This window comes from Neospora caninum, chromosome XI (genome assembly GCF_000208865.1).
Source record: "Neospora caninum Liverpool complete genome, chromosome XI".
In the NCBI taxonomy this organism is placed as follows: domain Eukaryota; phylum Apicomplexa; class Conoidasida; order Eucoccidiorida; family Sarcocystidae; genus Neospora; species Neospora caninum.
In genome coordinates this window covers 626728-651118 of record NC_018397.1, presented here as the reverse complement: position 1 = coordinate 651118, position 24391 = coordinate 626728, and the positions used below count along the sequence as shown (strand labels likewise).

The 24391-nt window shown below is 53.4% G+C and overlaps 5 protein-coding genes and 1 non-coding gene across 6 annotated transcripts; 5 read left to right on the top strand and 1 right to left on the bottom strand.

The window, feature by feature from the left end:
• Positions 1-228: 228 nt before the first annotated feature.
• Positions 229-5300, top strand: NCLIV_053970 (conserved hypothetical protein; the record flags this gene model as incomplete). Its single annotated transcript, XM_003884949.1, has 11 exons — positions 229-367; positions 948-1023; positions 1301-1385; positions 1519-1732; positions 2142-2309; positions 2729-2796; positions 3051-3170; positions 3624-3739; positions 4010-4074; positions 4457-4522; positions 5125-5300. The coding sequence occupies 11 exons, from the start codon at positions 229-231 to the stop codon at positions 5298-5300; spliced, it is 1293 nt and encodes a 430-aa protein (XP_003884998.1).
• Positions 5301-8909: 3609 nt separating this feature from the next.
• Positions 8910-10127, top strand: NCLIV_053960 (conserved hypothetical protein; the record flags this gene model as incomplete). Its single annotated transcript, XM_003884948.1, has 1 exon — positions 8910-10127. One exon carries the CDS (start codon positions 8910-8912, stop codon positions 10125-10127), a length of 1218 nt encoding a protein of 405 aa, XP_003884997.1.
• A 2883-nt stretch (positions 10128-13010) lies between these two features.
• NCLIV_t130004 lies at positions 13011-13084 on the top strand. The gene has a single exon. It is a non-coding gene; the product is annotated as a tRNA-Arg (tRNA).
• Positions 13085-15155: 2071 nt separating this feature from the next.
• NCLIV_053950 (hypothetical protein) lies at positions 15156-16761 on the bottom strand (the record flags this gene model as incomplete). The annotated part of the gene is made up of 3 exons (XM_003884947.1): positions 15156-15319; positions 15902-16187; positions 16684-16761. 3 exons carry the CDS (start codon positions 16759-16761, stop codon positions 15156-15158), a joined length of 528 nt encoding a protein of 175 aa, XP_003884996.1.
• Positions 16762-17446: 685 nt separating this feature from the next.
• NCLIV_053940 (60S acidic ribosomal protein P2, related) lies at positions 17447-18185 on the top strand (the record flags this gene model as incomplete). Its single annotated transcript, XM_003884946.1, has 2 exons — positions 17447-17611; positions 18015-18185. 2 exons carry the CDS (start codon positions 17447-17449, stop codon positions 18183-18185), a joined length of 336 nt encoding a protein of 111 aa, XP_003884995.1.
• A 2502-nt stretch (positions 18186-20687) lies between these two features.
• Positions 20688-24391, top strand: NCLIV_053930 (putative small nuclear ribonucleoprotein U1A; the record flags this gene model as incomplete). The annotated part of the gene is made up of 8 exons (XM_003884945.1): positions 20688-21114; positions 21559-21640; positions 21938-22028; positions 22398-22559; positions 22903-22987; positions 23489-23598; positions 23977-24160; positions 24333-24391. 8 exons carry the CDS (start codon positions 20688-20690, stop codon positions 24389-24391), a joined length of 1200 nt encoding a protein of 399 aa, XP_003884994.1.

Here is a 24391-nt window from a genome sequence, read left to right as displayed (position 1 = left end):
GAACCTTCTGGAAGAAGTTCCAAGTCGCGCGCGCATGCAGATCAGCCTACCTGGTTTCCTTGCCCGAAGGAGAAACGGCTCTGGCCGTCACATCTAGCCAGCCGCTCTACGCGATGCTGCTGAACCGTACCGGAATGGCGTGATTCTCTCTCTGACGCCAGAATGTGGTCTTTCTTGTCTTGCATTTCTTCCGCTCCCCGTTTTTGCAACTCTCGCGTTTGCCGACAGATGGAGGCCTTCCATCGGAACAACTCAGCCGGACCGTCTGACTGTTCCACGGTTGTCGATCCGCCCGGTGTAGCGCGAGTCGCCTCTTACTTCGGCACTATCGGCGATAATGAAGACCCGCCGGATGATTCTGGCCGGTGTAAGTCCCTCTCTGCTTCAGCACCTGGTTAGTGAATCAGTTGTTTCGCCTTTACGGAGGACTGTCGTCGTTTCCTCCGCAGAGCTCGCGTTTTTTGCTGGGGGAGGCACGCCTAGTCGGAAGCTTTCGTGAATCGCGGGGTTTCGCCAAGTCTCAAGATTTTTCTGAGCGGGGTGGCGGGTGTCCTCCTGGTGGCGCAGGGTCTTTGCCTCGCAAAAAAGTCGTTCAAGCGTTACTGTCGTCTGTCGGCGCTTGAGTCCTGCGTGGTCAGCAGCTGATTGCCGCGCAGCCAGATAGGAGACAACACGCTCTGCAGTCAGTGCATCTCGGTCCTTAGAGAGATCGCTTTGTGGAGCCGACTGCGGGAGTTGGTCTCAGCAGCAGGAAGCAATGTCACGGTCAGCGTTTTCCCTAGACGGGACGGCTGGCGAGAGAGCCCTACCTTCCGCGGGCTTCACTCTCGCACACCTGACGCCACAAAAGTTACCGTTTTGCTGGTGCGCCTCGCATAACTTTGGCGCAAAACGGCCAGACGACGTGCCTCTCATCTGCCACCCTGGCCTTTCGTTCTCCTGTGCAGCCCACGACGACTCTCACTACGATCGACAGGAGGACGTGGACATCTTTTCCGACCTTGGAAACTTCATGCCGGGCAAGTAAGTGCAAGGCGGCTGCCTCGGCCGAACAGTGGCACTGAAGTCTCAAAGGGAACGGACAAAAAGAGCAAGACATGGCAAACAGAAACGCACCAAGTGGAAGAACGGCTGACGGGACTCTCCAGGGATGCTCCGTGCTTAGGATGCGGACTCGACGACTCGGGTTCTGCCTGTCAAGAGGATGGCAGGCGAGCAAACAGTGCGGCAGCCATGAACTGCGCAAGGGCGAGCGACACAGCAGGCTGCGTCGCTGCGGCGTGGAGTGTGTTGTTTACAGCCTGTCAGGACGCGCCTCCAATCTGTGGAACTACGTCGCACGACGGTCCTCCGTTGCGATTGACAGCTTTCTCCAACAGCACCGGGTAAGAGCGAGACAGCGCACTGGGTGTGTTTGACGTGCATGCGGTCACGTTCGAGAGATACGTGGGTAGGAAGAGCGTTCCAAGCCCTAATTTTTCACTTGCAAGCTTCAGCGATCCGTTCTGTTGTTTTCAGCTTCAGCAGCCATTTGCGGGGCAGACTGCGACGTGCCAGGAGGAACTCCTTTCCGACAGAACACACTCGTTGGCTGCGGCTGAAATAAAAAATTTGAGTTGTCCCAAATACGTGTTGCTGCTTTTCATAAGCTTCTTCTCCACTGATGTCGTGAAGCAGAAGCTGTCCCGGCTCACGCTGATCGAAGCGCTCGAACACTTCGATATGGTCAACGGTAATGACATTCAAAACACGCCGTCTCAGATCCCCACAGTCCTGTTCCCCCGCGTCTTAATCTGTCAACACACACTAGTTACCAAAAAGCCGTGGACGGGTTGAGGAAGTGTGGCAGGCGTTGCCCTCTTAGTCGTGTAGTACCCCAAGCAGGCATGCGACTTGTCTGGATCATCGATTTGATCTGAAGCTCCCGTCAAAGTCTTACAAATCTGCAAGGCGTTTCCGCTGTGGCTTGCTGCGTATTGCACGTGAGGATGTGGGGATGCGCGCTGTAGAAACTTCACCATACGTCGTGTGGAAAGCCAGCGGGCTGGACCTGAATAACTCGGTGGCTGAGGGGATGTGTGTTTGCCTTTGAGGGGAAGGAGGCCGTGACTATTGCTTGCGTACTGTCTACGTCGTCTCAGATTTCTTCTTCCTTGTTCGCGTCGCCTGGGCCATCCATCGAGGCTTTCACTGGCGGGAAAACAAGAGCGCCAAATTTGTCATGGCGTGGCTCGTCACGACCTACGTAATCTCCTGCTGCGCCTACGCTCTCCGCCGTTTTCTCATCTACAACCGCATTTCTCAGAAATGTAGGTCCGGAAAAAATAGCCGGAGAGGATTGAGGTTTCTTGAACTGGTTCTGAGAAGCGACACCTGCGATAAAGAACGGATACTGCATCACCAGAACGACCGGCGGTCGACGCTGTTGCCGCGATTAACATGTGGGGCCCGCTGCAGGGCGGGTCCTCTCCCGAGTGTGGCTGAGGCCGCTCGCGTCACAGAAGAGAAACTCCGCATGGTGGAGACGGCGTTTCGTCGATTCTGACAGCCATTCAGCGGGTACACCCGAATCTATGAACGCCGTCCCTCCAGCGAGGCGTGGATCTGTTGTGAGAGACACAATTTCGGTCATGACTCGCCTGCCGCCGATTTGGTAGACACCAACCAGAGACTGCCAGAAAGTCAACTCCAGCCGACGTTCTGCCTGCCATGCGTACTTGTTGGACAGCCTCCGCTCTCTTCTTCCCACTTCTTGTCTTCAAGGAGATTCGGCGGGCCGGAGAAGAGTCTCCCGAGGTGAGCATGAGTGTGACACGAGTACACGATGCTGGGCGCGACGCGATGGACCGTTTTGGAGCGCTCACAGGGGCCATTTCATGCAGCATCCATGCACGCAAAGGGGAACGAGCGGTGTCCATCCATCCACCCTCTCAACGTAGAAGCATCGATGCGCAGGAAGAAAGCCGCGTTCACGGGCAGCGACTGGGTGGAGGCGTTTCTGTCCTTGTTGGCCACGGGATGCGACCGCTCGTTGGCCTCTCTCCGCGCAGGTCTTGTTCATGTTCGAGAGACTGTGCTGGACGTACCAGCTGCTGATGCGAGTTATCGAGGATCTTCCACAAGTCCTCCTTTCCATTCTCTTCCTCATCAACCAAGGCCGAGATACTTACGTAAGTCTACCCTGGAGCTTTCAGAGCTGTCCACAGAGATGGGGAAAACGGGACACGAGAGGATGGTCCAAAACGAGCTCGTTAACGGTTTCGCGTAGTGTCTTGGTGTCGTGTTCTTTCAAGAGGAGAAAGAAGCTGGCGCTCTCTGCATCCAGGCGGATGTGAGACAACCTGCTGTATATTTGCAGTCGTGGTAGCTTGTCCTAGATGCTGAAACGTGCTTCCGAACCGGTGATTGGAGAGGGGGTGCGAGAAAGTATCCTACAGAAACACCCCAAGATTTTTAGCTATATATATATATATATATATCTGGGACGTCGTTGCGTTTTTTGGCGGCTGCGGCTTTCGGACAACTCAGGCGTTCCTTCTGAGAGAGTGCTATGTGGTCTCAGGCTTCTGAACTGCATATGCATTATATCTGTCGGAGAGATATATATCTTGAGTTTTTCTCAGGCCATGGTAATGATATCGTACAGCAGTACAATGTTTTTCATCACGACGATCCGAATGGGCCTTCGGTACCCCTTCAAAGGCACACTGTACCTCTTGCTATCTTCGGAGCCCCCCGTGTAGGTCCCCGCCTCGAAGAGCGATAGCTGCGACGTCAGGCTGCATGCAGTTCAGCCGCTGTTCGATATAAACTCTCCTGAACTCAAACGGCGTCGGGATTCTCGCAGCGCCCGCGTCGTGGACTACATCCGTAGCAAGACATCAGCTCCGATGAATCCTAGCTTTGTTTTGCGAGTTAATTTCGTTGGACATATCCGAGGGAAGAAAGACATGACAAGCGGCTTCGTTCTATTTCGAGAATTTCTTTCAGTCATGCTTGCTGTCTTCAGCGATGATCCGGTCGCTCTCGAGGCGGCTCCTACAACTTATTACATGACCCTCTTCATGAGCGGAGGTAAGGAAAAGTTTGGATGATCAGACAGGCATTCTCGCAGTTTTGTCTCTGCTTTCAAGAAGTGACAAGCACTGCACTTCAGCCGAATACTGCAAGCGTCTCGTCCGATTGTACCTTCTTTCCACGACATCGCCTCACCTCAGAGTTTTAAGAATCGGGGGCGATTCAGATTTCTCAGGAGATCGTACTGCGGACTCTGTTGGCATGCAGTGCGAGTATCGAGAGACGCGCCGCATGTGCAATGCGGAATAACCGAATCGGGTCTCCTAGTCCCTGTCAGGGCTTGACCTTTGGTCCCGTGCTTCTGACCTCTTCTGAATTTTTCGGCTGCTCGAGGAGGGAAACGAACAACTGTGGGATGTTTCTGCGACTGTACTTGCAGTTTTCGCTCTGTGGTCTGGCACCTATCTTTTCACACTTCGATACGTCAACAAAGTCTGGCGCGTCTGTAAGTGATTTCCAGCTACGCCTCTCTAGAGCGGTCCCAGTCCCCACACACAGGGGCACTTTTGAGTCGCCGCAGCTCCTCGCACCACGTTTCACTGGTTGAACAGTCCTGAGCTTCGTCTTTGCCAGAGCGCATCCCGCGGGCTCCACAAGGGAGTCGGACTGTCGCTCAATTTAAGTAGTCGATTTGTCGGTAATTTCACCCGGTAGCCGTTCAGGATCAAACGATCTGAACGGGGTCCTGTTCGAACGGTCGGTGTGACAGCATATGTAAGGACGCCAAGAGCATGGGTGGTGCATGTCCGAAGACGTCTCTGGCGCGATGTCCATGAGTAGGGAAATATTCTGCCGCCAAATTCTCCTGTCAAAGGGAATCTGTCACAGGAGGCCTGAGATAGCGCAGCAGTTATGGATCCGGTGTACCGCAAGTTTTTTGAAAACTAAGCTCGATGCAGTGGAATAGCAAGGTTATGTCACCCTTCTGACGCCAATGATCAAATGCGTGTCAGCTTTGTGCCGAGAACTCGGGCCCAAATACTGACCCTGTCTCCCACGCAGTCATGATGCTTGTGTTTGTGTGTTTCTTCCCGCTGCTGCTTTCAGTGATGATCATGATGGCCGTTGGGTTTGCTCTTTTGAGCTTGTTTTGTCTGCTGCTTTTCGTGTACTACCGGCGGCAGAGAGAAGTAAACGTTGATGAGGCGTTTCTAGGAGGCACCGCCGGAGATGGTGAACGTCACCGCGCGGGGGGACGAGCGTCAGTGGTGTCAGACATTTAACACCCGTTCACCTGTTTTCGGCGTGAACCCTGATCGGGTCCAGCCTTGCGTACTGTCGCATGTTTTGTGCGCGCTGACTCAAGTTGGATGAAATGTCTCCAGTGTTACGACAGCTCAGGCGTCTCTCGTACTGACAGATGTTTACCATGGCTGTTCCGCTTGGCATATAATGTATTCTCAATACAGAATCTGTCGCATCATTTTCCTGATCAGCCCCCGGCATACCATTGCGTGGCTATGCCAGACTTGTATTCCAAGTCTCGGGGCACGCCTGAGACCAGTCGCGCACCGCGCGACTGCGGCTTGTGTTTTGATGCGAAGCGTCAAATACGTCATGTGGTAACGGACCATGTTTCCTTTTCACTGGCTAAAATGGCGTTTCTGAGGGGGGACAGGAGACGGGAATGGTGCTTGATGGCCATGTCTGGCATGACCACATTGGCACTAGATTCATATGGTTTTTTACTGTTTTCTGGTAAAATGGAGTTTAAACCTACTGAGATATTCGCGGGATGTCCAATGCCAAACCTTTTTCTGGCCACGTTTGTCTCCCGCTGCGACTCTCGACTGTCCCGCGACGGCGCTCAGCGACAGCAACCCCGTATAGATTTCGACCTCAGGAGTTTGCCATTATCGTCACCTGGAGGAGTATGATGAGCACTGCTGACACGGCATATTGGGCCATCTGGGAGAAGGCACTCCCTCTGAGAAGTAGCCCTTAGTTTCTTCCGCGCTCTGTCGAGGGCGACGAGATAAGGATGTGATCGAACCGTATAAGTAGATCTAAGCGTTCAGGGGTGTACGGCTTCATTCGGTCCTGAAATTTTATGGTTCTTTATGTCACCGTCTCGTCGTGCAAGACAGAGACTTGCGTTCCTCGGGGATGGTTAACAGTGGATGGCCTGTCTGTTCCGCTGAAACAACAAGGTACATCAGCGCCGCAGTGTCAAGTTAGCAAAAGTGGTCTCTCGGTGATTTCTTAGATCCAATGTGCTTGCTTCTAGCATAAGGCTTACAATCCCGATGGACAGTTTGCAGACGAGTTGCACACACGACGGTGGCCGGCATTGCATTGCACTGCTAATGTCTGTATCCCTTATTTTTTGTCCCCAGCTGTACACATCACTGAACGAATTGTACTGGAAGAAGGTTGAAAATGAAAAGCCGGTGTTTTTTTTCAGTACTCGCGTGCCACCGAGGAGCTGACGGCTTCTCTCCACAGCCTGCGAAATTCCCAAAGAGTTAGCCGCCGTTTTCTGCCATTGGCTTCAAAGACGCTCGCCGTCCCGTCAGCACCTCTATTGCTTCAAAGCGTGGCGGCCGCTTTCACGGTTGATGCAGGTGAAGCATCACACATTTATCACAATTATGGTTCCACGTTGGATAAAGCAGTCCAACAGCATTGGGAGCAGTTGGATAATATCTGTTCATGGCATCGCCTGGGAAAACATTTGCCTCTGGTGAAGCTGAAGGGGGCGAGGTCAGTCTGACTTCCGTCTGTGCTAGCATGAAGTTGGCTCATCCGATGGGCTCGCCTAACTAAGCTCATCTGTTGTGGATTGTGTCCACTGCGCCAGAACAGCGTAGCTAGATACTATCGTCTTCAGGTCGACACCGCAGCCCGGGCAGCCCACAACGACTAACTTGTGGTTTAGCCTTTCCCATTGACCTGTCGTTGGTGCGGTGTTATTTGTCCAATTGCCTTTTCGTCTATTCAAAACGAGATTTTCGGGGGCCTCTTCGGTGCAATGCAGCTCTCCCAACCATGAGAAATAGAGCGCTAGCCGAACCTGGGTCTGGTAATGAAGGTTTCAGTTCTGAGGCACGTCTTGTGAAAGCTACAGCATTCAATGAGGGCATTGTGAAATCACCAGACATGGCAAATGATCGAGCGGCTACCGGCAGCTGCACCATCCACGGATCTGGATAATCACAGGCAAGTGAGCCCTACTACAGAATGCACACCAAGCTGCAGGTAATGCATACTGTTCCTTGCTCCCTTTTTGCTGTCCTGAAAGCATTGCGTTGTATATGGGCGCAACAATGGACAGCGATGTTCCTTATCACCGGCGTGACAAACCACGCAGTTCCGCAATGTGGCTGCCGCCGTTTCGTGCAGCGCGCAACCGTTTTTGGGGTCCCCTGCTCGCTGGACGTAACACTAGTGTATCATTAGCCTCAAATGTGTCATATCGTGCAAATTTGTAGCGGGCGCCGTAGAAACGTCTAAGGACTCTTAGCAACGGTCGATGAGCGAGCATTACGCCGCCGCTAGGCCTGGACAATGGCTGTCGGCTGAAGCCGCAAGTGGGGCAAGCTTGTCGCGGCGTTATCGTCCTCTGTTTTCAAGCATGCGTGCGTAGCAGGACTGGCTTTATTTGTTGTTGCAATAAGCTGTTCATTCTTTTCGCGATAACATCACCCCTTCGGGAGACCCATAGCAACATCCGTTTATAAAGGTGACTGTTATGTATAATTGAAGTTTTATTCGTTCCATCACCCAATTGACTGATGATGTAAACCGTAGGCTTTTCCGGGAGGCGAAAGCCTCTGTTCTGGTGACTGGGCGGACTTAAGCTGCTCGAGCTTGTTTACGTAGTGTTCTTGTAAGAGGCGAATCCTCAACAGAGCACCTGTTCGCCCTCGAGCTCACACGTGAATACGTCAATACCGACATGGCTTGCCAGCTGTGACGCGACGGTGTCCATGTTGAGAAAGAAGAACCAGATCTTATGAATACATCGTGTGCAGATATATGCCAAGAAATGTCGTTGCATGCGAGGCAATCATACGGCCGGGTCTCTCTCATATCGGAAAGGTCGCTGTCACCGTGTCCGTCAACATATCCTTGGAATGCGAGGAACGGGCATGGCTGCAGTGGCGACGTCTCCAAATGTTACTTCATAATCGAAAAAGAAAAATTTGAGCTCACTTTGACATAACACACGCACTGGAGCAAGGATCTGCAAAGATCTAGCCCCTACCCACATTACTAATAGGCGTGATTTGGGACGACACACCTTTCGATATCCTCGGCCTGCCTCAGAGAGGAGTATCCGCCGGTAGGGAGGGATTCTGGTCTCAAAAATGCGAAAGAACGGTGGAGAAGGCCGTCGCTGGGCAGTCAATGGGGCACAAAGACTCGTGGCTACAAGTAGAAAGGTTCTGAGGCAAATCCTGTTAGAAACAGCGCCTTGCCAGCTGTCAGTCTGCGCGATATCGATAAGTAACGCTCTGATTCTATGGAGGGAACGAGATTCTAACTTGTGACACTCTTTTCTCCTCTCTTTGCAAGCCTCGCGAATAAATGACTTCGTGAATTAAGGCCAGAGCAAGATCTGTCCAGCATAAAACATATTTTGCCCAGTGGAAATTGCGATCCGCCGCAGCATACCGTTAGGCATTTTGTTTGCGTACCAGCAAGGCAAACCTCGTCAGTTCCGTCAAAGTACCTTGATAAACAGACACAGAGGCTTGCAATACGAGGGGCAGTTACGTCGTCTGCGATGCACATCCATTGCTCAAGAACCAAGAATAATTTCGTTGGCACGAAGCTGTTGAATTCTGTGCTTCCTGGTCTGCAAACGCTAAGCGCAAGCGTTGGTCACAATGGGAGGCTGTGCTTCGTCGGTGAAAAGGAAATGCCCGTTCCGGACCCACAGGGATCACTCATGCGAGAGAAGATCTAAACCGACGTCAGATGACACCGGCCGAGCAGCAATGCGCGACGGTGTAGCCGCTGGGGAAGCGACAGAACCGGAGCATGCAAATTCGGAGTCTGGATCGGCAGCACAGGCAGCCCTGCAGCAATTTCCCAAATGGGGTGCTCAGGTGCCCACTGCAGATGAAGCGTCACACGAGTTACTGCCTTCTTGTCGGGAGCCTGCTGAGCATGAGCAATTGAGCTTGAGACACTTGGGTGCAGGGAGTAACAGCCAGGAGACGCACAAAGACTGGCGGAGGGGCTGTGTTTCTGCCGGTAAGTGTCCTGTTCATAATGCCTCAGACGTTGCGATTGTCGTGAGAACCTCGCTCGGGGAGGAAAAATTGGGAGAAGCCGCCCCTGCTGTACAGCAGGGGAAGCTGGCGTCCAGTGAGGTTGTGACAGCTGTACCCTCTCAAGTGTCAGAGAGCTGTTCCACCAGCTTATTCATATCAAACCAGGCCTCTGAGCAGGAGGTCCACCGCGACACTCAAGAATCGTTGGAGACGGAAGGTACAGGCCAGCTTGTAACTGAAGAACCACTTTTCACAGCAGTAGGCCCTCCCCGGATAACAGTGCAGAATGGACAAGCTAGGGCGCCAACGGCAGCAGTATACGAGCCCCATGCATCCCGAACAAGCTCACTCGCTCTTACAAACAACACAAACCACGACAGGCCCATGTTCAACGCTGAAGAGAATGGACAATTTCAAACTCGGGCAGCCGGTGCACCGACGACAAACGTGCACGACCTCCTCTCCTGCGGTGTCCCCTGCCATCTGCGCACGGAAGAAAACCAGCCACCGAAAGCAGATGGAAAGGACACGGCACTGGAGACGGGGAATAGGAAAAAGGAGCATCCTCTTGAGACTTCTGGGCATCAACAAAAAACAGACGGTACCACCGCTGGCACCAGCCCAATGACCGCTCCTTCCAGTGAAGCGGAGTTATCGACAGTTAGGCAGCGCATCTACAGCTTAGCTGATACTCTGCACATCCAGGTAAGCCTTTGGAGAAAACTATTCCGTGAAGCAGACATGAACTTGAATAAGCGAGGCTGCTGTGTTCGAGGCAGCATAAGCGCCAGACAACACGCTGCCGGTGATACACACTTTCTGAGCTAGGATTTTCATTAATTACCATGTTTCAGTTGGGCGGTTGTATCTGCATATCTACCTTGGGAGCTTGCATGTCCGTCTGGCGACGGCAACTTGAGTTAGATTACAGCTTTTGTCAGAAGCAGCCTGTAGAGTGTTAGAGCAGAAAAGCACCCCCCGCAACATGGGAGTTTAGCATCAAGCACCCTTGCCACTGTCGACAACGAAACTAATCACGTGACGTGATAAGTCAACTTCCCTTCAGCTGAATTGTGCAAGCCACCACGGTGTGGCTGATTGCCAGTAGGAACAGTGCATCGGCAGTGTTTCGGATTCTGTTCGTTCGCCTGAATCCTAGGCAACACAGGGATTTCTTTCGTTCCAGTACCCTTTGTCATGCCGGGACCTGGCGTTTGGCGTGCCCTTCCCGATGTGGTATATATGAGCAGTGCTTTTCAGTAAACGACTATTTTTGATACCCAATGAACATGCACTAGCCTTGTGCTGTGGTGTTTGTGGTGGTCTCCCATCAACCGGCATGGCAAACAGGCATCGGAGCTTTTTTCACAGACAAGGATAATCGTCCAGCAAGTCATTGGAGGCTCCTCCAGTGGACACAGAGTCAGCTGTGATCCGTCGGAGGAGGATGTCGCTGGTGGGCTACTGAAATACCACGGTCTGAGCATCCGCTGAGCCGACAATACTGCAAATGTTTGAAGCAGTCATAAGACTTGTAACCACCGTTCCGTAGCCGGTTCGACGACAGAACCACAGCGGGGGTGGGAATAGCAAATCGCCTGTTGCCGCTTCTGCCAAACACTTTGTGTCACAAGTCTGAAGCATGCCGGCTTAGCAACTTTAATGTATAACTCTTTCCTCGAGCGCGTACTAGTGCGCGATTCCTCCTCTTGTTCCAGAAAGGTGATCGACAACGAAGCTGCAGCATACGGCTTGTCAGTGGAGTTTTGCACTTGCACAGCTTTCAGGCGCCGTTGTGGCTGGTTCTCTACTGCAGGGGGAGACGCGGCATTTCACTTTAGTGAACGACCAATGCGGAGAGAGACAGAGATTTTCGATGATGGCATATCCTCGCCAGCAGATCCCACAGGATATTTCGAACAGGTGGAACTCACTCGGATCGCGACGGGCAACATTCGGCAGACTGACCAGCAGGCTCCAACAGAAACGGATGTCCCGTACTTGGGGCGTTTTGATCAGCAATGTCGGGGCAAACAGAAGAGGTGGTGTGTAGACCTGAATGCAGGCATGTCACCCTGTCCTTGCACATCTTCTGAGCTTCCTGGGACGTACAACTCCAACGTGAAACTGTTGAATGCACCAGCAGCACAGGCGCAGCATTACCGGACAGCTCTGCTCCGAGCCCATCAACCGCGTGGCCCACAAGTGGAAGATACAAGCAGTTCACACAGGGCAGGGGAGGCTACATCAGTGCCGGCTCAGGCGCCGCTTCTCTCATTCACTGACAGGCAGCTCCTACATCGTCGGTTCAAGGCTTCTGACTGCTGGGGTTCAGCTCGGTCGGAGACGGCAACAAGTCCAGCAGATCCTGGATCAAAGCACACACACAAAAAACAGCCTTCGGTGACCGGTGTCCATCATTCGCTTGGCACGTACTGGCGGGAAGCAAGAGGTGATTGCGCGTTTCGGAGCCCGCACCGTCAAACGCCGAGAACTGGTGGCCCGCAAAAGAACAAAGTATATAAAGTGTCAGGAAGCAAGAGGCAGCTGCTCCAAGGGCAGGCAGGAAACAGCGTAATATCCCAACACCCCGCCCGAAAGGAAAGTCAAACTGAAAGACCGCGTTATTACCGTGAGGAATTAGCACAAACCGACCGCACTCTTTTTCCTGTCTGTTGTAGCAGTGACCCGCCTAGTCCTTCTAGAAGCTGTTCTTTACAGCTCTATAACGAAGAAGACGTGACAGCGGCTGTTTCACGAGCTAGAAAGGTACGGTGCGCTACGCCCCCGAGAGGCAATCCAAGAGAATACAGTGGCGCTCTTTGCCTTCCCAAAGCTTAGGTTTTTCTGCTGGTGCCACGTTTGGTTGCCCGTGACGTCGCCCCATGTACGACAAGGGGGGAACGGCGACGGCTGGCCCCGTGATACAACGCTGACTTCTCGAATTTAATAACTAATTCAAACCCCAAGGTGTCAGCCGTATGGAAGGTGCGGTTGGCTGAACTCTAGGAGAGGATATCAATGGGAGGCTGAGTTACCATGGAAGAGCGGCGCAGAGCGCTGAGAAGAGTTGTATAAATCACATTGTTTGCGTACGAGGCCTTGTATGTCCGCACGTTGGCGGGAGGATAAGAAGCTTCGTGGAGTACATTCGGTTGATGCGAACTCGCAACACCACACCAGAGAGCTGCATGCCACTGACCAGACCTACTGCAACTTTTACAGTTGCCACCGCAGCAACCTGAGCGGAGGTGCTCAACGATGATGTCACACTAGGCAACGAGTGAATGCCGTCACCGTTTGTGAGGCAGATGCCTTCCCCGTGCAGCACACCTGTCCTTCGACAAAGAAAGCCAAGCACCAGTAAGCGCTTGCCTTACCCCTGAGGTGTGCTTTTTGAAGCAGGATTAATTTCCCCGTTATTGAATGGTACGCAACGCGGTTCCTCACACTATGGCAGCCCATTTCATGGGTGAGTCATGTGCTGCATACAGCAAAGGAAGAAATTGGCGAAACCAGGTCCATCACAGAATGATGATTTGCTCCTGATTTAGCGTGAGTAAAGGGGCCAATGCTGGCCTAGGATTATGCACAAGCATAAGAGTGCTCTTCACTGGCTATAGATATCAAGCACATAAAGCGACCTGGCTCCGTTCTGGCCCCTCGAGGATACCGAACAACTTCTGCCTGCGACAAGCTCCACCGTTCAGCGGGCCGATAGTTCAGTTGGATAGAATGCCCGGCTACGGACCGGGTGGTCGTGGGTTCGAATCCTGCTCGGCCTACACTTTTTCCATTTGTTGCGTTTTTGTTCTCAAAAACCTGTGTCGGGCCGTGTTCCCTCCATCCTAAATGAGACAGTTCCTTGAGAGAAACCAGCAACAATCGAATCTTCTCCAGTAATACTTTCCACGATGCTGGTGACACCGCTGATGGATCGCTCGCTGTCGGCGTTTTCCCCGGACGAAGAACGCCAAACAACTCGCTCGCGGCGACGACAGTAGTTGTATTATTGGTTGACTTCGAGAGACCCTCGTCTACTACATCTTATCTTGACGCCGTTTGGTTACTTGAAGCTTCCATAGTTTGCAGCGAGGTCTTTTGTTTACAACCTTGAAGCTTCCATAGTTTGCAGCGAGGTCTTTTGTTTACAACCGCATGTGCGTGTGCAAAGGGGGGGGGGGGGTTCTTCGAGCACACGCGTGCATTATGCTTGTTGCTAGAGGGAACGTCGCCGATAGACTTGCACTGGCCTGATGCCCTCATCGTCTCGTCGGCTCTCACCGATACCACTGCTCTCATCGAACTATGTCTGAAAATGTATTTTGCAGATCCCCACACGTGCAAAACCTACCACTTGCAGAATGACCGATTAAGTCACGCCCACAGTGCGCGGCCCGTCGTCACGAGAGGCTGTCATACGGTACAGATTTAGGAGGGACACATGAGAAAGCTACTTAAATGGATCGAAAGCGTCACAGCTTGCGGGTGCTCATATGCTTTTGTCTATGGAACGCAGACGGCGGACGCATGGTGTCGCCGATTGACTCATCTACTACAGCTGCCTCGAAATGCTCACTGTCAGTGTGAGCGTGCGGTGTCGCAAGGTAGTGAGGGGAGGAAAGAAACCGTAGGGATCGCACGTCGAAGAAGATTCAGTTTATCCGAATGGGCACGTCGCGTTTTTGAGTGAAGACGAACGCACGACGAGCAACTGCAACTGTGGCACCGGAGGGGCAGGCCCGAGCCTTCCGGTGTCTCTTGTCACGACTAGCAGACAGTGAAACATGACGTTGTCGCATGCAAAAAACACACATAACGACTCAACGGCAAAAATATTCCAAAAAGCCTGTCATCTCGTTGCAAAGCTTTGCTTTGAGAGCTCGGATCAGACTTCGTACCTTATGATGGATCCACACCCTCTTTCCCTCGGTCTCGCCACGTAGGTTCAACGTCCTCCTTCTGGCACATTTAGCTAATAATCCACTGATATGTATGCCTCTATTTATCCGTACCATTTTTGTTCGGTTGTGTAAATCGTGTGCGGGCTTCTCCGACGCTTTAGTCAAGATGCACAGCGCTGGCGGAAGATCGTTAGAGGCAGATGCAGTTCTCCTGTGGCGGACAGTCCACGTTCCGTGTTCGAACTACAAAGCAACCCCGGTGTGCAGACCACTGCGAACCGATGTACTAATGATACCGCATCAACTCTAACCTTCCGATTGCAGCTGCCACATTTCGGGTGTTCCTTGCCTCCCCACAATCTTGCTCTTTTGGCAAACTGGACCCGCAAGTACTGCCGTTGCGAACGCGGCGATTCACCTTGGCCAATCGCCACGCACCTGACAGCGACGCAGAATTGCCAACAGGGAATTCCGCTGACTGTAATGTGATTTGATTCGCACTACAACGGCAGCCGCTAGAACAGAGGAAGACTGCCGCGCATCCGACACCGTCTATTTTCCTCTGCAACGTGCGATTGCTCGTGCCGAGACATGCGTAACAGACACCTCGAGACGGCTTATCGGCTGTTGCGTACGCGACGGCCGTACCGCGCCTCATCCTGGCAAATCGCACCACTGTCCTTGCCAGTCACGTGCATGTCCATTGGCTGACGCGTTGTACTTAAGCGGGCCCTGATGGAGTCACTTAGTCATCAAAGCCACCAAGAACACAGCATGACTGCCGGATTGAGACAGCAGGAACAGAAGCCCGTCACAGACAGGCATACAGTGAAAAGAGCGAAGACTACAAATGTATTATTCTTCCATCAGTTGGCTTCAGCAAGGCAAGATTACAAGCACCACCAACAGTTTGCAGGTTTTAAGCCCCTAAACATGCTTCCCTGACATAGGATTAGTGGTTAAGGACAATGCCATCGTAAGTCTGCTGGAACCATTTGATGCTGTCTTCCTTGGTGACACGGTGGGAATAGCCCACTCTGCCGCGCGCTCTCTTGCGGTGAGCAACTCTGTTGCCCGGTCGAGTCAACTGCACGTAGAAATCCATACCGTAGATACCTGCGAAACAAAAACCAGAGAGGCTCGGAGCGCACCGACATGGGTAAAGAAGACTAGCCCAGTCTGTGGCATTCCTCTCGCTAAAAAGCCGGTCGGCTTCAGGACGCCCCGTCCTCTCTCTGACCTCCGACCCTCTGAATTGGCCCCAAAACGCAGGATTTCGTGCCCCGATCCAACTGAAGTGAGCTCAGCAGACGGCGTATCGCAAGAAAGTGGCGTATTGGATGGAGATACACGCAGCATCGATGAAGCCCCTTTTCCACCCGAGAGACATGGGACACCACACGGTTATCTTGCAAATACACCTGAAAACAGCCAGGGCGACGCGATCTTTCACAGTCAACTTATGCACTCATGTGATACGGAAAACAGGTCTATTCAGGTTCTCACAGGTTACGCTGCCAGCCAACCCGTTGCGGTGTAAATTGAGCGAACACGGCCACCATCTGCAGAAGTATCAAACTAGCATCACCTCTCAAAAAGCACCCTACCGTCTCACTGAAAAGCCACGCATGCATGCCTCCTCGAGTCGGGAAGTCCACGAGTGTCCCCAGCACATCAGGGCCTCGATGAAAACCTTACCGGTGGACGGGTCGTATTTGATTCCCAAGTCGATATGCTCTTGAATGCCAAATCCAAAGTTGCCGGAATCCGCGAAGTTCTTCTTCTTCAGCTCGTACTCCTTAACTTTCAGACCCTTCTCCAGGATATCTTCGGCCTTCTTGCCACGAACGGTGACGTAGCAGGCAATCTTCTCATTGCGGCGGATACCAAAGGATCGGATGGTAAAGCGCGCCTTGGAGAACTGCGGGCGCTGTCCCGTCAACTGTTCCAACACACGCGCAGCGCGTGTCAGTCTGTCGCCGGACTGCATTCCAAGCAAACACAACGCGGAAAGCTTACATTCACAGGAGTCGAGGCCGTTTGCATGCTCTTGCAGGAGGCCTTTGAAAGGCAGCCGCACTCACAGACAGCCAATCCGACTGCTACGCGTTGTAACGCGCGGCCTGTCACCGTGTAGCAGATGATATTTCCTCCTGCCCCTGGGGTTTTTCCAGACCCGAAGGACCGAACAACACGCCCCGGTTGACCCCGTTTCGGTTTCCACGTAATGATATACTCCTTGCACCATCCTTCACAGGTAAGACAGGGGAAGTAGGTTGAGTTCGTCGTTTCCTCCCTACCAGGACCCCACAGGTGTTTTCCTTGACAGGAAACTTTGGAATACATCGAAGCGATCGCAATGTCACTACGACTCTCCCCCCCCTGGCAGCCTAACCCGTTTCCCTCGCTGCGCCCCGAAAAAACTGGAACTCGACGCAAAAAAAGGCGACCGAACAAAAAGGGGAAGAAAAAGAGCTCACTTCTCCGACACAGATGTTAAGGGTCAGCTTTTCAATGCGGATCTTCCGCATGGGATTCTCTTCTCCCTTCTTCACCATCTTGATTGTAATCGTCTACCGGGCGAACCAAAGAGCCAGTGCCACGTGCAGTACTTCGCCCCTACACCGTCAATCAGTGCAAGTGACAATGAAAAAGGTGACCGGCAAGCAGTACTGGACTTTTTCATACCACAGGCGGTTCCTCTTTTTCGTCGTCTTCGCTTGCAACGTCCCCGCTTTTCGCCACTCGAGCACTCATCAAGCACGGTGAATTCCCTGCCCGCGTTGCCCCGCACGATGGGCCAACAGTACACCACGACACGGTTTATTAGCCGAATCGCCGAAAAAGACAGCTCCGCCTGCGAAAACGTTCTCCGCGCTTGTATACACCGTTGCATGCACTGGGGGCCGTAGCCACTTTGTATACATGAGTCAGTCGGATGGAGCTTCTGTGGGGGCAGCCAAGGAGAGTGACGGCATGTGCTCGTGGGGTTTACGGCCAGCACAGAGTGCGCATGCGCTCTTCCTTGAAGTCGTCGCGGAGATTTTGCCTTTCAGCATACACTGGCGGTGAGGGGGAATCACACTTCCAAGCATTTTTCTTCAGTGGTTAAAGCGATTGAGCAGGCCTTGCGCACTGTCAGTCTCCACGCCCGATCCTGCTGCGGAAGCATTCTTGTCGGCCCCGGTCTCCCCAGAACATTTCCCGTCTCGTCACCCTTGCGTCCATTTTTCCACGTACAAAATGGCAATGAAATACGTCGCCGCTTACCTGATGGTGGTGCTGTCCGGAAACGACGCACCGACCAAGCAGCAGGTTGAGAAAACCCTTTCCTCTGTGGGTATCGATGTGGAAGAGGACATTATGGATGCGTTCTTCAATGCCGTCGAAGGAAAGACCCCGCACGAGGTAAGCTTGAGAACTAAATGGGTATTTTTGACCGGGTGTGCCGCGGACTCTATTCCCGGCAGGCAAGCGGATAGACACCCTTTTTTTTCTCGGGGACGATTGGGAGGAGTTTCGACGCAGTGGCTTACTCCCAAGTATCTCTGCGAAATGGAACTGAAATGAGCGGGCGTCGATGTGGATTTCTCCCCGTCACAAAGTCGCAGATTCGTTGCGGTTCGTCGGGAGTGGTTCCGTCCGCGGGCAGTTATCCGGATACATGATGATCAACATGGCCCTTTTGGAGGTGTCGGTGTGCAGCTCTGCTTGAGAGTCTCAAACGGTACCGTCGAATCGCGCAGAGTTGCTGAGTGCATCCACTGGTGTGCATTTGGCGCTTTTTGCGATATGTGCCTTGATTTTACAGCTGATTGCTGCGGGTATGGAGAAGCTCCAGAAGGTCCCCTCTGGCGGTGTCGCGGCTGCTGCGCCTGCGGCTGGAGCGGCGGATGCTGGCGCCGGCGCTGCTGCGAAGGAGGAGGAGAAGAAGGAGGAAGAGGAGGAGGAAGACGACATGGGCTTCTCTCTGTTCGACTAAGCGCGTGCCTCCTTCGGATGGAATGTCGGATTTCCCCTGGCGTTTCGTCTTGTAGAGGCTTCACATGTCGTGACGTGCATGGTGGCGTTTCGCCGTGCAGATGTGTGGTGTTGTAATCTCTCTTCAAACTTAAACCTCTTTTGCAGTCACTGAAGAAAAAGACCTCTCCCCGGGATTGCGTCCAGGCGGAAGCCATCTGCATATTGTCAGTAACAGCAGGGAAGTTGGCAGCTGGTGCACAACTGCATTAGGTTTGAGCGGAAATGCGCCAAACAGAGGCTGCTTTGGCATTCACCTATGCAACTCCTTAGTCACTCTCGAGAGATACCAACGAGCACTCTGTAGGAGTTCACAGTTAGAAATATTCGTTGCGGCGACAAGACCTGCCTTGTATGCCTCCTCGTGGCGCTGCTTAGGAGCTTTAGTGCCTCGGTGAGAGCCCACTCGATTCCCTCCCACAAAAGCAGGCGAGCGATGGCGACTCCTCTGCCGTAGTAACTCGGTGCGCGAGTCACGTAGTGCGCAGTGGGAGACTACGCAAACGGAGCAGCTATCTTACTAAGCACTTTCCCGGCGTGTCTAACTCGAGCGGAACATAGGGTGGTATTCTTCAGCGTAGTGACGGGGTTTCACATCAATCTTCGTCCTGGAGATGTGATAGAGGGCGCTAGACACATACGAAAATGAGCAATTCATGGAACGCAAAGCGCAAGAGTTTTTCGTTCTTTGTGGCGGCACACACACTGTGTGTGTCCTCTGGAAAAAGCACATCTGACGGACGCCATGTGACGGGGGCAAAGTCGGTAGTTTGTCGAAGCACGCCCCCTTTTGTTTGTAGACGCAGCCCATGAAGGCCTTGAGCTTCATCTTCCCATGAAAGCTATTCAGGACAATCAGCCGCCTGTGGCGTCCAGCACCGGCGTTCAGGTTTCTGGGCAAATGTTCACACTAAGTAACCGCGGCAGGTCGCTAACATCCAACTACCTTAATGTTTTCAGCTTCGTCCGCATTATCTATGTGGCAGAACGGATACTTATGCTTATTGAATTGGTGATGCAACCTAGGACTACCCTTGTTTTCTCCCTGAATCGTTTTTTCCCTATGTGAAGGAGTTAAACAGGGAACATATCAGGACTGCTGCGCAAGTTCCTTTGTGTCCAAGGTCGACCACAGCGCCCAGATGGATGGATTCTCCAGCACAACTCCCGGGCTGAGGACACCTTTTTTCAAATTCCATAGAGTCAATGTTTTTACTCTCGGGCGTGTACCTGTGAAAAACGGCATAGGCCACGTATCCTGGGACCAGCCGAATGCCGATACCTGGCCTTCAGTGCAGACTGCTCATACCAGAGGTCTCCGCTTCCCATGCAGTCTTCAGCGCGTGTACCCGTGAGAAAAACTTCGCTTGTCACAGAGTTTGATCTTGTACATGAATTACCGCTGTGGCGGCTATGATGCTATGTAGAGCCGGCGTTTCCCTAAACAGTGAAATGACGTACTGGTTTCTTTCGTTTTTTCAGTCCCGTTTAAAGGGAAAGTGTACCCTCTTCGCAAGCAAATTTTCTTCTTACAGGCCTTCCATCTTATTTCCAAGAACCAGAAGTGCCAAGATCGGTGATACACAGGAGTCACGTAACGGACACTCTCGCCTTCGAAGACACACAGTCGTCGGGGATTTCCCGCGCGCATGCAACCTCCCGGCCCATTGGTCGGACAGGATCACCTGCTTCGTCAGCAAGTTTTCTCTCTGCCTTATGAAAAACATGCACTGAAATCCCGAAAAGTGTTTTGAAAGGAATACTTGTGTTTGTTTGCTCGGCCTTGAACGCCGAGCGTTCCTACACTTTTTTTCGGTCCGGACAGCTTCGGGCGACAGCACTGCTGTACGGCAAGACTCTCTGTCAACCGCTGTTTTCGATTCCCGCTGTTCTCTGCACCTGATCCAATTTCTGCTACCCGGGTCTAGCTCTCTCTTTGGTTTTATTTCAGACACCTTTTCACCGTTAATGAAAGTTTCTCCTACGCAACGTGTGGCGCCTCTGCCTGCTTGTGATGCAAGTGTACAGGCATCTATCTGTACATCACGCGTGTCGAGTATCGCGTTTGGTATGCCGTACTAGGCATTGCATTTGTCACCAATTTCTCCCCTCTCTGGGCCTCTTTATCTTTCCAGTGCTTCACGTTCATTTTTGTACATCCTGATCCACCTTCTTTGTGTCCTGGTCTGGTAAGTTTTGTTTCGTGCTACGACAGGGTGGCGGCAGTGCATGCACAGAAACGAGCCGTTCGCGTCCTTGGCCGTTTGTCTTCCCCGCAGCACTTCCGTGCCTCTATGCCGCGGCCCCTTCTAAGTGGGGAACTCGTAGGCTGTTTCGCGCTGCCTTCTTTCGCGCTGTCTCAGAGAGTTGAGGTACACCCCAAGAAGAATGCGCCTTTGCTGCGTCTGTCTGTCGATCCAACCGTAGAGCCGTTGCCGTTGGGCTTCTCTAAACTCCCTGTACAATGCACATTCCTTTCGGCGCGGGCGCACCGCCTCCCGGGGGCCAAGCAGGGGGCCTTCCACCCTCTGCGATGCCGCCCCCAGGAGGCCCCGGCGGGGGCGCGTTCCCTCGCCAAGATTTTCTCCCGATGATGCCCGGGGCTGGAGTGCCGTCTGGAGGCCCTGGCGCGATGCCGGGGCCTCCCGGCGCGATGCCTGGTCCCCGAATCCTCCCTGGGGCGGGTGGCCCGCCGGGGGCGGGGCCCAGTTTTCCTCCGCTGATCCCGCCCGCGATGGGCCTGATGATGCCAGACGTGGGTCTGGGGCCGATGGGTCTTCCTGGCTTAGTGCGGAAGCCCAAGAACATGCAACCCCCGACCCAGGATATGACGATTCCGCCGAACCAAACGATCTACATCAACAACATCAACGACAAAGTTAAGCTCCCAGGTGAGGCCCGACGCAAAAAAAAGACGCAGAAAAACGAGACGCCTACCGTCCTTGTGCTCCTCTCCGCACTCGGGACAACACAAGGGTCTAACGCGCCGCCGGACGGGCTCTCCGAGTTGCTGACTCAAAACTGTAGAGACACATGAAACGAGGCGAAGCAATCGGATCTGGGAGCGGCCTTCAAGGCCATGAATGCATGAGTGCACGAATGGAAGGCATGCCCAGGTTTCGACGTCCACACAGGGATCGGCGTATCTACACTTTGGTAGATCCGTGCCTTCTAGGAGCCAAAGGCCTATATATATGTATATATATGTATCTAATCTGCTTGCATGGGTTCCTGTATGCGCCTTATGGGCAATGCCTGTCGGACCGTCCATGACAACTCCGAGGTTCGGGTGCGGAGTTACGAGCGGGACATGTGTGTTGTGCGCGGGCGTGCAGAGCTCAAAGAAAACCTTCGGAGCATGTTCAAGCAGTTCGGAGAGATCAGGGAGATCGTGGCAATGAGTTCTTTCTGGCGCCGGTACGTCCTGAGTTGCATCAAAACGCATACCGTCGTGTACTCAGCGGCCCGGCCGTGAATCCTGGAGTGCTGTGACTGCAGATGGCGGCTGCGTCAAGCTGGGAGAACACTATGCGTTGCTAACGAGGAATAAATATGTGCACATATTATACGCGCATGCATGCCAACACCATATATAAGTATGTAGGGTGTATGTGTCTGACCCTAGAGGAACAGCAAGACGCGGCTGTGGAGTCTTGGTTGCCCCCGTGGTGATGATTCCTCGTTGAAAAGCGAAGTGTGTGCGTTTGCCTTCAGAGGACAGGCCTGGATTGTCTTTGCAAGTGTGGAGTCAGCGACGAAGGCCATCCAAGGCATGCAGGGCTTTGTCTATCACGGGCAACCCTTGGTAAGCTGCCGCCGTCAAACCCTGTATCCTTAGCTCCCATTTTTCGACACAGCTCTCAGGGGAGTGCTGGCGGGGGGGGGGGGGGTTGGAAAAATCCTCAGTTTCTTTTCAACCTGGAAGTGGCATTGCGTTCGAAACGCGTTGCCATGTTTGCCTGGATGGAGGAAAGTCTGCACAGATGAGAAGACTGGCAAAACGGTGACGGCGCTTCCAGTAGGTCTGCAGCCACAGAGAGACGGGGCTCCCAGGGCCATCTGTCTTGCCAACACGCATTTCCCTTCTTGCTCATTGCGGCGTCGACCTTTTTTCCCTTCGTGTGCCAGTGTAAGCTCTTGTCTGCGTCCCTGTCTCGTGGTTCTTCCTTCGCAGCGTATCAATTACAGCGTCACAAAGAGCGACATCATTGCGAAGGAGGACGGCACGTTCACACCGCGGCCTCCAGGACCCAAGAAACCCCGGGCAGTCCGCGAGAGAGAAGAAAGACAACGAGAACTCTTCCTTCAAATGCAGCAGCAGTACATGCAAATGCAGGTCAGTCTTTGCATCCCACACTGGGGTTGGTGCTTTTTGTCTCAGCGCATTTTTCGCGGCTTGCATCTGCGCAGGCGTCTCTCATATCGGCAGCACAGCGGTGAAGGATCCCTCTTGCGTGGATACCTTGTAGAGATCGTGGCGTTTTCCGCTTTTCTCTGACAAACGCGAGACTTCTCTAGGCATTTGGCTGGGAGGCCCAAGCTTAGGACAACAGCCCGTGGCGCTGCCGCCGACCCGAGACGCAGGGGTCGTGAGCGCAGTTCGGCAGTCCCCAAGGCTGTGTTCATGCGGCGCGTTCGCATGCATCTGTGGAGACTCACTTTTGTCTGAACTCTCTCAGGCGGGCGCCAATGCGGCAGCTGCGGCGGGTGGCACGCCGAGCGCGGCTGGGGACCAGGCGACGGGACAGGCGACTCTCGAGACGCGTAAGTTGAGAGCCCGCACGTGCGGGAGATGGTCACTCAGACCAGGGGGCGTCTCTTCGCGAGGCTGACGCCGAGTGCCCACACCCGCTCATGCTTTACTTGAGCGCAGGCTGGTTTGTGGCCAAGTATTCTTGTCCGTGCGGAGACGACTATGTCGGCATAGAGAAACATGTGGTGGACTGCGAAGCTCCTTTTCGGGTTGCTCCACTGGATCCAGTGGAAGGATGTACATTTTCGGTGTATGCAAACGCTCGGGATCCCCTTGTGGGAGACCCGAAATGGTGACGCCGGGGACAGATGTTTCAACCAACTCGTGGCCATAAGGGACTCCTTCGTGGAGAGCAGGGTTGGGGCTGTGTGGGGGCAAGTCCGAAGTCTGAATGTGATCAGGGAACCGGAGGGCGTTCGCGTGGAGAGCGACATGCAGAGCGGGCGCTGTGGCATTCGGTGACCCAGTCTCCACCGTGCTGCAGCGTCTTCTTGCCTGGTTCTCTTTCTCAGTCAATGCCTTGAAGAGGAAGGCGGAGTCTGCTCTCCCCAACTCACAAGCCGCGAAGCACGGCGTCCCCTTCCCCCCTGCCGCACCAGTCGCCCCGCCAACAGTTGACATGGTCAGTCAGCGCTGCACACTTCACAGGAGACAGAAATTTGCCTTCGTTCGAGGTGTTCCGGTTGCAAGATGCTCACGCCGGGGCGGCGAAAGATGTTTTCTCTGGTCGACGGTTCTGTTCGCCTCCAGGGCGTTGTCGTTGTTCGTGATCTAGATGCACACCGTGTGTTTCGTGGCTGAAGCGCCAGGGGGACAATCGGTCTAGAAACCTGTCACCTCTCCGTGGCCGTTTTTTGAGTCTTCGCTTTCACTTTTAAGATGTCTGTTGAGCTGAACGCCAGCAGCTATTTCTCTCTCATTCCTCTGCCAGCTTTGATGCGCGTAAGCGTTTTCAAGACATGCGTGGGACCTTGTTTTCCTTTTGTTTCCCTTCTTGCAGAGCTTCCCAGCAATGCCCAACAAGGTTCTGTTTCTTGAGAATTTGCCTGAAGACGCGACGATGGAAGGCCTCATCAGCCTCTTCTCGAAGCACGCGGGCATGGTGGAGGTTCGTCCCGTCCTCTGGCGCCGCGTGGCGTTCGTCGAGTACGAGAACGAAATGCTTGCTGCAAATGCAATGAATGGTAAGCCGTTCAAAGCCAAACTTGTGCCGTTGCTCTGGAGCCATGTGTCTGGACTGAAAATGGTTGGAGCGTCGATATAGGCGTATTTTTTGTGTGTGTCCCCACCTCCAGAAATTTGGAAATGTGGCTTCATGCAGTTTTTTTGTGTGTTTCGCCTGCTTCCCACGCACAGCTCTCCAAGGGCACCAGATGAACGGGTCGCCGATCAAGATTACGTACGCTAGGAGGTGA